Below are 15,578 nucleotides of genomic sequence, written 5' to 3'. Positions count from 1 at the left end.
TTCCCTTCTTGTAATACAAAATAATAACAACCACAGAGGACATCACAAGTAAAATGTGTATAACAACCCCATCTAAAGAACCCTATCATCTTTCTACTATCTGTCTACCTAAATATGTATAGTATAAACAACCCTATATAGCACTCTAAGCAACTTAAGTTAGGTAACTTAGAAAACTCTTTTTTTTTTTGAGACTGAGTCTCACTCTGTCGCGCCCAGGCTGGAGTGCAGTGGCGTGATCTCGGCTCACTGCAACCTCCACCTTCTGGGTTCAAGTGATTCTCCCATCTCAGTCTCCCAAGTAGCTGGGATTACAGGCACGCCACCATGCCCGGCTACATTTTTTTTTTTTTTTTTTTTTTTAGTAGAGATGAGGTTTCACCACATTGGCCAGGCTGTTCTCGAACTCCTGACCTCAGGTGATCCGCCCACCTTGGCCTCATGAAGTGCTGGGATTACAGGTGTGAGCCACTGCACCCAGCCAGAAAACTCTTAAAAAACATGCTATCCTAGCAAAAAACATGTTATCCCTGTAATATGCTTAAAATTCTCCAATGGCTTCTCTTTGCTTTTAGGCCAACATTCTTAATGTGATCTTCAAGTTCTTGCCCTATTCTACAACCTTACCTTATACTATACTACCTAATACTATATTCTCCCTACCCCTTCATGCTCAGCCATCCTGGCCTTTCTTCAGGTCTTTGAGCATGCCACAGGGCCTTTGCATGTGTTTTCACTCTGTCTAGGTTGTCTTCCTCCACCTGCCTTCTTTGCCTCTTTAGTTCTTACTCATCCATTAGATCTTAGCTCAGTAGACACTACACTAAGCAGCCATCCCAGACTCCCTATCTCAGTAAGATTCCGTGTTTGTTTGTTTGTTTGTTTGTTTGAGACAAAGTTTCACTCTTGTTGCCCAGGCTGGAGTGCAAACTCACTGCAAACTCTGCCTCCCGGATTCAACCGATTCTCCTGCCTCAGCCTCCCGAGTAGCTGGGATTACAGGTGCCCACCACCACGCCCGGCTAATTTTTGTATATTTAGTAGAGACAGGGTTTCACCATGTTGGCCAGGCTGGTCTTGAACTCCTGACCTCAGGTGATCCACCCGCCTCAGCCTCCCAAAGTGCTGGGATTACAGGCGTGAGCCACCGCACCCGGCAAGATTCTGTTTTTAAGGTGCATTCATCAACTACATTTTGTCACTTATCTCATTTTTGTGGTTATCTTCATTACTTATTGCTGCAGAACAAATCACCCCAAACTTAGCAGCTTAAAACCAGTATTATTGCCTCAAAGTTCCTGAGAATCGGGAACCAGGGGCAGTTCAGCTGGGTGGTTCTGACTCAGAGACTTTCATGAGGCTGCACTCAAGATGTCAGCCAGACTGCAGCGTTTGAAGTCTTGCCTGGGGCTGGCAGATCTACTTCCAAGTTCACTTACGTGGCTGTTGGCCGAAGGTGTCAGTTCCTTACCCTGTGGGCTTCTCCGTGGCAGCTGGCTCACCCCAGGGCAAGTGATCCAAGAGACAGCAGGTGGGAAGGAAGCTCCAATGTCTTTCATGACCTAGACTTAGAAGTCAGATGTTGTCACTGCTGCTTGACTCTATTTGTTAAAAACATGTCTTTAAGTCCAACCCACACTAAATGGGAGAGAAATTAGGCTCTACCTCTTATGGAAATTTTTTGATATGTTTTAAAACTATCCCATTTGGGTATTTAGATAAATATCTACCTCCCTTACTAGACTAAGGGTTCCTTGAGAACCCAGTAGAACCCTTGTTTCTAGTGTTCACTTTTGTGTCCCTGGTATCTTCCAGGATGCCTGGCAGAGTGTGGACATTCAATAAATATTGACTATATGAATTAATGAGTGAATGAAACTTTGCACTTGAATCCCAGCTCTGAGAACTTCCTACAAATTATACAACATTGGAGAAAAGGGATAATCACAGCTGTCCCTCAGGTGTTTAAAATAATACAGCCTATACAAAGCACCTAGTATAGTCTGGCACTGAAGGAGGTCATTAAATGTTCTTTCTCTTCCTCTTCCTTGCCTCAATCACACATGCAATCCATCTGAAGCCCTGTGGAGTCTACCTCCCATTATGTCTTTCCCATCCCTCTTAGTCTGTTACTCTCTTTCAAATGCTGCTGCTCTTAGACTTGCCTTGCACACGCTTTTCTATTAGCCTTGTATCAGTTCCCTGTGCCTCTATTCTCTAGGGCAATCTAGTGCAATCCATCCCTAAATGTGCTAGGACCACATTATCTTTGTCATTTTTGCATCTTCTATTGCTGTTGCTCGGCCCTGCACCAGCTAAATGTATAATAAATTTTTGTTGAATTGAATTTCAGTTCCAGATCTCTTTTACTTAGCTCCTTACTTGCACTGAGTTAATCATACACTCAAACTCAGGTACCAGGATGAGAGAGAGAAACATGCCCTGCCCATATCAAAGGTTATACATTTTCTAGCTAGGTGTAACCACATTCTTTTCATGTCTACACAAAATAAATGGCCCATAAATGACAAATTCTTTAGTAGAGCAATTACAGAATATAATGTGAGTTACATTTTATTTTAATTCTATCTCTAAAGCAAGCACCCTCACCCTAATGCTATAGTACTAATAACACCATAATACTTCTGTGCTCGTTTTTATGCTCTATAATATTGTCATTATTGCTAATAGCAAGAATATTGCAAATATATTTGAAGATAGAAAATTCTTAAATGGTCATTATATAGATAATATGCAGTGGTAAATAAGATTGGTGGAAATTTGTCAAATTATTGAAAAAAATGAGACAGATAATATAAGAAATTCCACCTTCTCACATAAGATTTCTCTGACATGCTATGAAAGTAGATAATATTTTCATGTTCTAATGAACAAAAATCTTCTTACAACATATACACCTAGGGAAATGCTTGCTTTTGAGTCACAAATATATAACTTTTGGAAATAGTAAAAAGTCAAGCTAACACCAGCAAAGATAAGAAAACCATCAGTGACTCCTTAATGTAATAATAGTTGTGTTCAAATACTTTTACTTTGTTAAATTATTTTCATTCTGGTAAAGCAAAGAGATTTTGGAACCATATTTCCCGGCTTCCCATTTTCTAGAAGGGACTGTGACTGCTTGAATTTTGTAAATATATGCAACTGTCTTCAGATGAGCAGTGTCCAAAAACTAATCTTTATATTTAAAGATGAGTAACTTACCTTTCTTCCTCCCATTCTGCTAACTTTGCATTTGTATTAACTTAGTGAACAATTCCTCCTTTATACTGGTGTTTATTAGCCTTATACTAAAAAGAGGAGGTGGGTTACTGAAACAGAAGGTTCTTCCAGAACAGTAGAGACTTTCACCTTTGGTCAAATGTTAAAGCAGCTTAAGGGTGAATAGGCTCACATAACATGAAAACTTTGAGGTCTATCAAAAAGCTTCATTTCACAAATGAGGAAATTGAAGATCAACATGCATAAGGGCCTCCCAGCTCTGCATCACGTGGCAAAAAAACCTGTGGCCCTGCACCATGCCTCCCTTCACATTTGCCCAAACTGTCCAGAGACTTGTCTATCCCAGGGCACATCAATCTCAGTGCTATTGTCACACTGAGGTGGACAACTCTGTTGCAGGCGCTGTTCTGGGCAGGATGGTTAGCAGTATCCTGGACTCAGTCCTCTAGATACAAGTAGGACTCCCTCATGCTAGCTGTGGCAACAAAAACTATTTCCAGACATTGTCAAAGGTCCCCTGGGAGCAAAATCACGCCCGTTTGAAAACCACTCATTTATCTGAGGTCATCTTGTTTTAATGAATTATTCCTTTTTTTCTGTTTTTGGGGCAAACATCTCAAGATACAAATGCATCACATTCAATATTGAAGTTCTGAGTTGTTTGTATGTGAAATCACAGTCTTTCTAAGAAATGGGACTTCAGGCCAGGTGTGGTGGCCCATGCCTGGAGTCCCAGCACTTTGGGAGGCTGAGGTGGGCAGATCACCCAAGGTCAGGAGTTACAGACCAGCCTGGCCAACATGGTAAAATCCCATCTCCACTAAAAATACAAAAATTAGCCAGGTGTGGTGATGGGCGCCTGTAATCCCAGCTAATTGGGAGGCTGAGGCAGGAGAATCGCTTGAACTCAGGAGGCAGTGGTTGCAGTGAGCTGAGATCTTGCCACAGCACTCCAGCCTGGGTGATGGAGCAAGGCTCTGTCAAAAAAAAAAAAAGAAAGAAAAAAAGAAAGAAGAGAGAGAGAGAGAGAGGAGAGAGAGAAAGAGAGAGAGAGAGAGAAAGAAAGAAAGGGAAAGAAAGAAAGGAAGGGAAAGAAAGAAAGGAAGGAAGAAAGAAAGAGAAAAAGAAAGAAAGAAAGGGGACTTCACTTCTTTTTTTTTTTGGCACATGCAAATACAGCTAAGAACCAGTTTCGGACCAGGGCTAGGTCATCGCAACATCTAGCACAAAGGAGGTTAAGAAAGGAGCAAACTAGAAACTGTCAGTTTTGATCCATGTTTAATGAAAAAGAAGTTACATGAATAGAAATGGACATATAACAAAGAGTTCAATTTGAGAAAATGTGGTGATAGGTAGAACAAGGAGAAATTGTTTCAATTCTGAATTTACTCGCATATTCCTATTAGCTGTTACTGATCTAAAACATCTCCTTAAATCCAAAACAAAACAATAGTTACAAGTTCACTGATGTTTTCATGGGCACTCACCCAAGTAATGTCCAAACAATATTTTTCCATGTCCCCCCTCCCCCAGAACACACACAGGCAAAGGCAGAGATGTTTACTGTGAGGTCACATGGCATGAAGCAAATGCAGCCTTATCTGTTTATTATTACAACAGCCAGTTAGCATTGGCAAATGTGCTTTGGTTACAAACATGGTTTCTGCTAATAATTTCATGAAGAAGCTTTTAGGATATGTGACCATTTATTCTTAGTATAATCAATCATTGAAGGATAAAAATCAGAGTATAAAAGTTTATACTCTGGCAAATATAAATACATGCAGAGAAGTTTCTGACAGTTTAAATTTGAGCATATTTGAAATATTAAAGGCATGAAATTTAAAAATACACATACGTGAAACTACGGTGAACATGTTATGGGTTTGTCCCATGGTTTAACTCTGCTCAGCCCACGATTCTTAGCTGGGTCAGTCAATAGTCTATTTTTATCATTTTCTACCCTGTTGTACAGCATGATCATATCTTCCTAAAAAAGAAAAAAACATATATCTTTGGAAAAGAATTCTGATCTCCAAAATCATATACTAGTAATAGTTTCACGTTAATGATCTCATTTAAAATATCCCTTCTCTCAAGCTAGAAGCTGGCAAGCAGTAAACTCATTATAGACAGTTGTCATGTGGGTAATACAGAGAAGCAATAGATCTGACTCACTATTCATTTAAAATAAAAATCTTTTGGCCAGCACAGGGCAGTCATCAGCCTCGTATGCTCACACTGAAAAATTTAAAGTTAGGACGAGCCCTGCCTCTTCTGATACTGTATTCGAAGTTTCTCCAGTTGTTCCACACATTGAGACTGGGCCAACCTCAACGTCCGATTCTCCTCCGTCAGAGCCTCGAATTCCCGAACCAGCTCAGCAGCATCCACCTTCTCCTTTTCTGCCTGATCTAACTTGGCAATGAGCTCCTTCCTGAAGATTCGGGGTAAAGGGCAGGAAGAAGCACAGAATTCAATGCAAGCAAATTAAATTATTCAGTAATAGCATGATGGAAGTAGAATGATTCATTCTGCTGTTCTGAATTTTTTCCCATCTCTACTTGCCTCCAATGACTTTTATTTGTCCAGCTTTGCAAATTTTATATCCCTTTATTCTAGCACCTCGACTAGACACTTCCAAAATACTAACCATACACCAAAAGTCCCATAGGTTCTTTAGTAGTCAAAAACATGATCATTTTTAAAATACAGAAAATTGTAAAAATAATTTAGAAAAATATCTGTGTAAAATTTTTCATAATTTAAGATGCTGCCTATTGTCTTGTAGAGAGGACAACTATAGTTTTCTCTTGGCTGAGTCTTTGTCCCCCCAAATTCTGTTGTTATCTTCCTTTGTTTCCTATATCTGAGTTGAACAAATCTCCAATAGACTTCTTTGAACTACAGAATCCCAACTCTTTCCTTGTAGATATTACCTCCTATGTCTTTCCCTAATCCTTACATATATATTGCAGCCCAAATTAACAAAACAATGTGTCCACATTTGATGCTGGTGTGACTCCAGAATTGAGGAAGCAGGCTGAAGCTACTGTAGGAAAATTGTAATGACAACACTTTAAAGAAACTCAGTTCTTAGTTAATATTTGTAAATAATTCATTGATTTAAATACACATTATAAGGAGCTAAAGGTTGGGCACAGTGGTTCATGTCTGTAATCCCAGCACTTTGGGATACCTAGGCAAATGGATCGCTTGAGTCCAGGAGTTTGAGACCATCCTCAGCAATATAGCGAGACAACGTCTCTACAAAAAATTGGGAAATTAGCTGGGTATGATGGCTGACAACTGCAGTTCCAGCTACTCGGGAGGCTGTGGCAGGAGGATAACTTGAGCCTGGGAGGTTGAGGCTGCAGTGAGCTATGACTGTGCCACTGCACTCCAGCCTGGGCAAAAGAGTGAGATCCTGTCTCAAAAAAGGAAATAAATAATGAGCTAAAGATCTTCAGTCCATGTGTAGATTTAATAAACATGATAACCCAAAGGATACCAGGTCTGTCTCCATCATGGAGGTCAGGTAATCCTAACCTAGACAAAATCTAACTGAATTCTCCTTTGCCTTACATTTCTTCCTCCTCTGTAGGGCAAAAAACAGTTGGTAAATGTCCTTCAGATACATAGTTTTCTAGATGAGCTTTCCAAAGGGAAGGCTTTGTACTGCTGGTGTTAGCATTAGATGATTGTAGGTTGTACTGAAAGCTTCATTAGACTTTTGAATTAAATTAATGTGTATTTTTAAATATAAACCAACACATCTAACCCATGATTTCAAAGATCTTGTGCTCTAAAAGGAGGCTAATTAAAAGAAGATCTACATAAAGATGACTTACAAAAAAAGTTTGAGTCAATAATAATGTAGATGTGGAAGTATCTGGAAGTTGCTTCATGATCATTCACAGACATTGTACCCAAATGACCAAAGCTTAGGACACACTGCCACCAGTCTCAGTCCCAAGGCTTCTCCTCCTAGGTTCCCCCTACCCTGAAAAGCTCCTGATGTTTTACAGTTGTGTTCCTGGGAAACAGTTTTGAACTCTTGTTTTAAAGTAGTAATAACATTGCTTTAGCATAAAATACATGCAAATACTATCTTCCTTACATTCTTTCATCACTACAGTTGGCCACATTTCTAAAAGCCTCTCCTCTTCCTTCTTCCACTGATCAGATACTGATCTGACACTACATAATACGAAAAGAAGAAAGGAAAATACATATATTCCTGAAAAGCAATAATATTCAAGTTTATATTGGAAATAAGCCTGTGGCCACTGGGAACAAGGGGCGGGGGGAAGGGGGGGGTTGCTCATCAAAACACAACCTGTAATGTTTCAATAATCCAGAGCTAGAAAACAGCCTGACCATCTCATTCAATTAAGTCTCCAAACATGTTTTATTATATAATACTATTGGTTAAAAAAATTGAACACAAACCCAAACTACTTCTACATATGTCTTCATATTCATTCATAAATTATATACCTGCCAATATATTACATACATTATAAAGCATACCCAAATACGGATATGTAACAGGATAAGACCGGATGCTAAACCTGGGGGGTGAAAGTCTGATAAGGAACAAAATATTTACGTAACCTCAGTGTCTCCTACAAATTACTTAATTGAAAAGGGAAATGTGTGATGAAAACTGGAAGGCCACTTTCACCAAATGACCAAAGTTGACACTGCTAGTCATGAGATAAATAGACATCACATGCACTGTGAAACACACATCATTTCTGTGGTATTCTTGCCAAAAATGTACAATCTATATCTAATCATACAGACAAAATCAAATTCAGGGAAATTCTACAAAATTGTTAACCTGTATCTTTAAAAATGTTAAGAACTCCTCCATATTTAAAGAAACCAAAAAAAAAAAAAAAAAAAAAAAGAAAATGACAACACAGGCAATGTGCTATTCTGAACTGAAAAAAAATAGTTTTGAAGAACATTATTGGGAAATTGATGCAATTTGAATATGGACTGTGAATTAAATAATAATACTATATCAATGCTAAATTTCTTGATTTTAATTATTATACCATGGTTAAATGAGAGAATGTTATTGTTTTAGACTATACTTACTGAAGTGTTTAGGGCAATGTGGAGCATGATGACACACATATATGCATATGTATACCTACATGTATTTACACACATATATACATACACATATGTATATATGTATATGTGTGTGTATGAGAGAAAGAAAACCCCAGTACTGCCGTGGGAGGAAGAATAAGGCACAACTGGGGAAAGTTTAGTAACTGGTGAATCCAGTAAAGGATATATGGGAGTGTTGTTTTTTTTTTTTTTTTTTGAGATGGAGTCTCACTCTGTCACCCAGACTGGAGTGCGGTGGCGTGATCTCGGCTCACTTCAACCTCTGCCTCCTGGGATCAAGCGATTCTCCTGCCTCAGCCTCGCGAGTAGCTGGGACTACAGGTGTGTGCCGCCACACTTGGCTAATTTTTGTATTTTTAGTAGAGATGGGGTTTCACCATGTTGACTAAGCTGGTCCTGACCTCAGGTGATCCTCCCGCCTCGGCCTCCCAAAGTGCTGGGATTACAGGCGTGAACCACCACGCCCGGTTGGGAGTTCTCTATACTACTTTTGCAATTTTTCTCTAAGTTTGAAACTATCAAAATGCAGTTATCCTGAAAAAAAGACAAGGAGTAAATAAGGATAAAAGTTCTAGTATTTTCTTCCTGCACCCAATGGCCTGCCTTGGATACCCACTTTGGTGTCCACTGAGCAAAACCAGATGTTAGAAAGTGTCCAAAACTGGAAGATAAGGTACATCACTGATACGCATATAAACAAAGTTCCTTTGGGCTGTTACTGATTTTTGCATCTTCCATGCTGTTTAGAATAGAATAGGCTCACAATAAATACTTACTGAATAAATAATTGAAGAAAAAGGTAGCTCAGAGATACAGTAATTTATGTTTTAAAAATGAGGAAATAGAAACTGAAAGTGCTCCATTTAAAGGAAAAAGTCACACAGCTAATAAGAGTGAGCCAGAAATCAAGCCTATCTTCTGATTAAATGTTTGGAGTTTTGTGTCCCTAAGCATAGCTTAGGTAGTAAATGTCAATAATTAAATACTGATTAGTAAAATTCCTCATGTAATTATTTTTAAACATTAATGAGTAAAGCCTATATAAATTTAAAAAAAAAAAAAAAGAGGCAGGCACAGAGGCTCACACCTGTAATTCCAGCACTTTGAGAGGCCGAGGCGGGCAGATCACTTGAGGTCAGGAGTTTGAGACCAGCCTGGCCAACATGGTGAAACCCTGTATCTACTGAAAATACAAAAATTAGCGAGGCATGGTGGTGTGTGCCTGTAATCCCAGCTACTCGGGAGGCTGAGGCAGGAGAATTGCTGGAACCTGGGAGGTGGAGCTGCAGTGAGCCGAGATCATGTCACTGCACTCCTGCCTGGGTGACAGAGTGAGACTCCATTCCAAAAAAAAAGAAAAAAAAAAGAGAAAGAGAGAGAGACATGCTTTAAATCCCCTATGCATCAAACAGATCATCTATTCCTGTTCTATTTTTCTCTTCAAATTACTTGTGTCATATAAATGATTTAGGTGGACTTTACTTTCAAATCACAGTCTGGGAGGTGGTGGTAATGGGGATAACAATGGCTATTTCCCTGGCTCCATATCTAACCTCATGTAAAACTCCTGAAGCTATCTGTCATTAATTTTGATTGTCAGAGATAAAAAAATCACAAAATCATAGATTTTTACAATTTGAAAGAATAGTCTAAATTATCTAGTCTGATCTTGCATTGGAGAAAGTCAATAATAATTTCTTCTTTACTGGAACCCAGAAGACTCAGCGGATATGTTTCTAAATTAGTGTCATGTATTTGATAAGTAATTATACAGATATCCAATGAAAACTGTCAAAATGTCTATTGTTTCCTGTCCAGGACCTATTTATATAGACATATTTATGCTCATCCATTAGCAATTCATAATTAAACCTTGGCACATCAAGCTACAAAAACAATCTTATAAATAGATGATCTGAAGAACAAATCAATATGTATTATAGGCTAGAATGTGGTTCTGCCTTTGATTTATTGGTTCTATTTGTATCGTTTCCTTCAGTGTAATGTAATATGGGGGTAGAAGACCACAGTTAGAGAGATCTTATTTCTGCAGTCATGAATCTGTAACATAGCTTTCCACATGACGCCATTCAATAGCCTAAAAGGTCATAACTTTGGAGTCCACCATAGCTCATCTGTTGCCTCCATCCTAAGCCACATGCCTGGAAAGGTTTTTAGTTACTAAACAAATAGGGGAAGGGAAAGTCCAAGTCAATTGGTTAAGAAAACTTTCAAACTTTATGGAAATTAATTCCAAAATTAAGGAGATTCTTTACATTGCAGGAGTTTGAGACATGGATCCATCACTGGAATAAATATTTCTCTGTGCTGAGGAGACCACTACAAGGGATCTTGGCCCTTTCAAAGTTAACTAGGGACTTCTATTTGGGAAAGGCAAAATTCTAGACAGTTTGGCCCCAGTGAGCTAAAGAATTTGGGGAAATAATATAATAAAATACCTTTATCATAGGGAGAATTTTACTTTTAAATAGGGATTTAGACTGTATTGTTGGTGGATCTTGAGAGACTTATGTCCGAGTAAAAGCATTCATACACAGGACAGAAGGAGTCAATGCCTCAAGATGACAGAAAGGATGTCAAAGTCTACCTTCATTTTATCCAGGTGGAGGAATAATAAATGATACTGAACTGAGATTTCCAATGCTCAGTCTAGACTATGTTGTTGAAGCTGTACAAATGCTTAATGCATGAAGAAATGTACTAATATCTATTGGGAAGCAAAGGGCAACACTGTACCCGTGTAGGAGGAAGTCAGACTTGCTCCAAAGCAGGATTTCTCATCCTTGGTACAACTGACATTGTGGGCCAGGCAATTCTTTGTCACTGGGCACTGTCTATACATTGGCGTTGTAGGAAGTCTAGCAGCAACCTTGGCCTCACTCACTAGATGTCAATAGCAAACCTACACTCACCAACCAAAAATGTCTCTTAAGTATTGCCAATGTAGGGTGGGGCAGGTGTGGAGAATTTTCCGGTTAAGAACCACCACCTAAAGGAAGTGGAGATTCCCACTATCAATCAACCTGACAAGAATTAATCCTGGGACAGGAAGAAAGTGAACAGCAAAAGGTTTCTTCACTCTGCTACCCCAGAGATTGGATTTGAGCCTCTTTCCTCAGCAAGGGAAACCTACTTAAAAGAGCTCTCACTGAGAAGAGTAAATATGCTGTCCCTTTTAACCCACTTAACGCCTGAGGTTGCAATTTTTTGAATTTGAAAAATCAGATCTTGGCAATGACCTTGAGCAGTAGGATATAAATAACTCCCACATTTAGTGTTCCAATAATGGAACACTAGGCATAAATTTAATATAGTTTCGGGCAGACAATTAGGTGTAGAAATACTTGGGAATGAAATTCCCATTAAATGACTGGGCTACACCTAATTATGTGGTGTAAAATACCCAAATCATTGTGATTGGGGCATTAACAGCTTAAACTCACAGCCTGATGGCATCTGGGATATTGAAATTTCACAAAAACCTAAATACTAAAATGAAAGAATACCTTTGGCTACATCTCTGTCTCCATAAACAAAGTAAAGAACTGAGGCTGGCCTTTGCTCTTCTACTCATTTGCTCAGCAAGTATTTATTGAAAGTCTGTTACAAGCCAGGCACCGTCTTCTATTCTTGCTAGCCAAGTCAGTCTTGGGAAACGCATCTCCACAGCTGGAAAATGAACTCAAATCTCATATCTTACCCAGAAGGCATCTTACTCATATCAGACATCATAGGAAAGAGAAGATAGAACTTTTCCCCACATTACTATATATCCTGCAAACACTTGTGGAGAAATATCTCCATTTACTGTGTATTTATGTTAATGAAAATGTAATTTCTGGAGGCTGAGTAAATATTTAAGAAAAATATCTTAGGTATATAAAAGTGAGGTTTGGTTTTCAGTGTTACCCTGCTGTGGAATCCTTTTGCAAAGAAAGTCATACCCTGAAGGGATGCAAATAAAAGGGATAAAATTGGTCCTTCTCTGCCGGGCGTGGTGGTTCACAACTGTAATCCCAGCACTTTGGGAAGCCAGGTGGGCGGATCACGAGGTCAGGAGATCAAGACCATCCTGGCTAACATGGCGAAACCCCATCTCTACTAAAAATACAAAAAATTAGCTGGGCATGGTGGCGGGCGCCTGTAGTCCCAGCTACGTGGGAGGCTGAGGCAGGAGAATGGCGTGAACCGGGGAGATGGAGCTTGCAGTGAGCCGAGATCGCGCCACTGCATTCCAGCCTGGGTGACAGAGCAAGACTCTATCTCAAAAAAAAAAAAAAAATTGGTCCTTCTCTGGTTGATCTTGGTACAGTCCCCTGCCTGACACCCTCTCCCTCCCGAATCTGTGAGAGACTCCTCAGAACACAGTTTAAAAGCCTCTCCCTTTGGGAATATCCTAAAGAAATAAATCCTTCTGGTTAAACATAAAAAAAAAACTTAAAATCTCCTGTTATTAGAAATCTCAGAATAAATATGACTAAAAACAAATCAAAATTGCACTAATTTTAATTTATGCCTTTGCAAATTACATATGCACCCTTTTGCCCCATCCTGATATGTTCCCCTAGATGAGATGTTACTCCCCAATCATCATTTTATACATTTTAAAAAGACATGACAATATAAGTCTCACATTGATTTTGATAGCCTCATATGAAAACCCCTTTCTGATGTTTTGCCTGAACACACTAAAATTATGTAACATTTTTCACCTCAGAAACAAAAAGACAACCAAATTAAAAAATGGGCAAAAGATCTTTGAGATATTTCTCCAAGAAAACATAGAAATGGCCAATGAAGCACAGGAGAACCTGTGTAACATCATTAGCCATCAGAGAACTGTAAATCAAAACCACAATGACACATTGTTTCACACCCACTAGAGATGGCTAGAATCTAAAAGGCACAAGAAGTGTTGGCAAAGATGTGGAAAAATTGGAACCTTGATACACTGCTGGCAAGAATATAAAATGTCAACCCGTTTGAAAACAATCTGGCAGTTCCTCAAAAGGTTACACATTGAATTATAATATGAGCCAACAATTCTACTGCTAGGAACCTACTCAAGAGAATTGAAAACATAGGTCTACCTCAAAAATTGTACACAAATGTTTATAGCAGCATTATTCACAATAGCCAAGAAGTGCAAACAACCGATTAAATGTCCATTAGCCTATGAAAGGATAAAATATTATATATTCATACAATGGAATATTATTCAGCAATAAAAAGAATGAAGTACTGATGCATGATACAAAGTGGGTGAACCTTAAAAACATTATACTAAGTGAAAAAAGCCAATCACAAAAGATTACATATTATATGATTCCATTTGTATGAAATGTCCAGAATAAGCAAATCCATAGAGACAGAAAGTAGATTATTGGTTGCCAAAGTCCAGAAGTCAAGGGTCAGTGGGGCGTAACTGCCAAAGGGTGCCAGATTTATTTCTGGGGTGAAGGAAATGTAAAGTTGGTGATGGTTGCACAACTCTGTGAATATACTGAAAACCACCGAATTGCAATAGCCAGAGTATAGGATCAACCTACGTGTCCAAGTGTCCATCAGCAGAAGAATAGATTTTTTAATGTGATATATCTATACAATGGAATACTATTCAGCCATTTTAAAAAATGAAATCCTGTCATTTGCAACAACATGGATGAACCTGGAGGACATGATGTTAAATGAAATAAATGAGGCACAGAAGGACAAAGACCACACAATCGCGCTCCTATGTGGAATCTAAAAAAGTTGATCTCATTGATGTAGAGTGTAGAATAGTGATTACCAGAGGTTGGGGAGGGTGGTAGGAAGAGGGGTATGGGGAGGGGTTATTCAATGAGTACATAGTTACAGTTAGACAGGAGGAATAACTTCTGGTGTTCTCCTGCACAGTAGGGTGACTGTAGTTAACAATCATGTACACTTCAAAATAGCTAAAAGAGAGGATTTTGAATGTTCTCACCACAAAGATATGACAAATGTTTGAGGAGATGAATATGCTAATTACACTGATTTGATCATTATGCAATGTGTCCATGTATGAAAACATTACACTAGACCCCATAACTAAGTACAATTACTACATGTCAATTAAAAACAAATAAAACTGGCCAGGCGCATGGCTCATGCCTGTAATCCCAGCACTTTAGCAGCCCGATCACTTGAGGCCAGGAGTTTGAGACCAGCCTGGCCAACATGGTGAAACCCTGACTCTACTAAAAATATAACAATTAGCCCAGAGTGGTGGCACACACCTGTAATCCCAGCTACTCGGGGAGCTGAGGTCGAGGATCGCTTGAACCTGGGAGGCAGAGGTTGCAGTGAGCCAAGATCGCACTGCTGCACTGCAGCCTGGGCGACTGAGCAAGACTGTCTCAGAAAAATAAAATAAAATAAAATTGTTTATAAAAATATATATAACATGAGGATGCAAAGACATAAGGATAATACAATGGACTTTGGGGACTCGGGAAAGGGTGGGAGAGGAGTGAGGAATAAAAGAATATACATTGTGTACAGTGTACCCTGCTTGGGTGACAGGTGTACCAAAATCTCAGAAATCATCACTAAAGAATTTATTCATGTAACCAAGCACCACCTGTGCCCCAAAAACATATTGAAATTAAAAAATAAAAATTAAAATGAATAAATAAAACATTCTTCAATCTGACTTTTCTAAGAGTCTGTCTATTTTTCTGACATTTCAGTTAATCTTCTAAACACCAAAGTACCCAATACAATATTTCATACCAAAAAAATAAATAAGTGGTTTCTCTACTGGATGAGATAAAATGCTTTATCTGGAACAAAGCAAACTTTACAGTTGATTGTAGTTTAATAATATACTTTTAAAAATTTCTGTCAAACAATTTGGTAATAGATTTCATTTTTTTATTTTATTTTTTCTAAATTTGGTGATAGATTTCAAAAGCCATAAAATGTCTATATCTCATTTCAATGACTTTCATATTACATACACAAAAAGCTAGGTATGTTGTAGAAAAATGCTTATAATATTTACGGAAAAAATCATGTTATACATTCCACGTTACTGTATATGCAATTATATTAAAATGTCTATTCACATGCAAAAGGCCTAGAAAGAATTAGATAAAAATGATAGCAGGAGTTCTTTAAAGATATCAGAATTCTTGGTAATT

At 38.5% G+C, this 15,578-nt stretch overlaps 1 protein-coding gene across 3 annotated transcripts in view; it reads right to left on the bottom strand.

Moving 5' to 3' along the window:
* Positions 1-3,832: 3,832 nt before the first annotated feature.
* MAP3K7CL (MAP3K7 C-terminal like) overlaps positions 3,833-15,578 on the bottom strand; it is a 95,313-nt gene continuing 83,567 nt past the window's right edge. The window contains exon 7 of one of the 3 annotated variants that reach the window (XM_057300953.2): positions 3,833-5,680. In XM_057300953.2, coding sequence (XP_057156936.1) covers positions 5,500-5,680 — 181 coding nt within the window. In that variant the 3' untranslated portion in view covers positions 3,833-5,499. The remainder of the gene's footprint in view (positions 5,681-15,578) is intronic. The other 2 variants (XM_008965770.4, XM_008965775.4) reach the window with 2 other exon arrangements.

The sequence above is a fragment of the Pan paniscus genome, chromosome 22, assembly GCF_029289425.2.
Source record: "Pan paniscus chromosome 22, NHGRI_mPanPan1-v2.0_pri, whole genome shotgun sequence".
NCBI lineage: Eukaryota > Metazoa > Chordata > Mammalia > Primates > Hominidae > Pan > Pan paniscus.
Note: the sequence above shows the minus strand (reverse complement) of the source record. Positions and strands in the feature narration are given on the sequence as shown.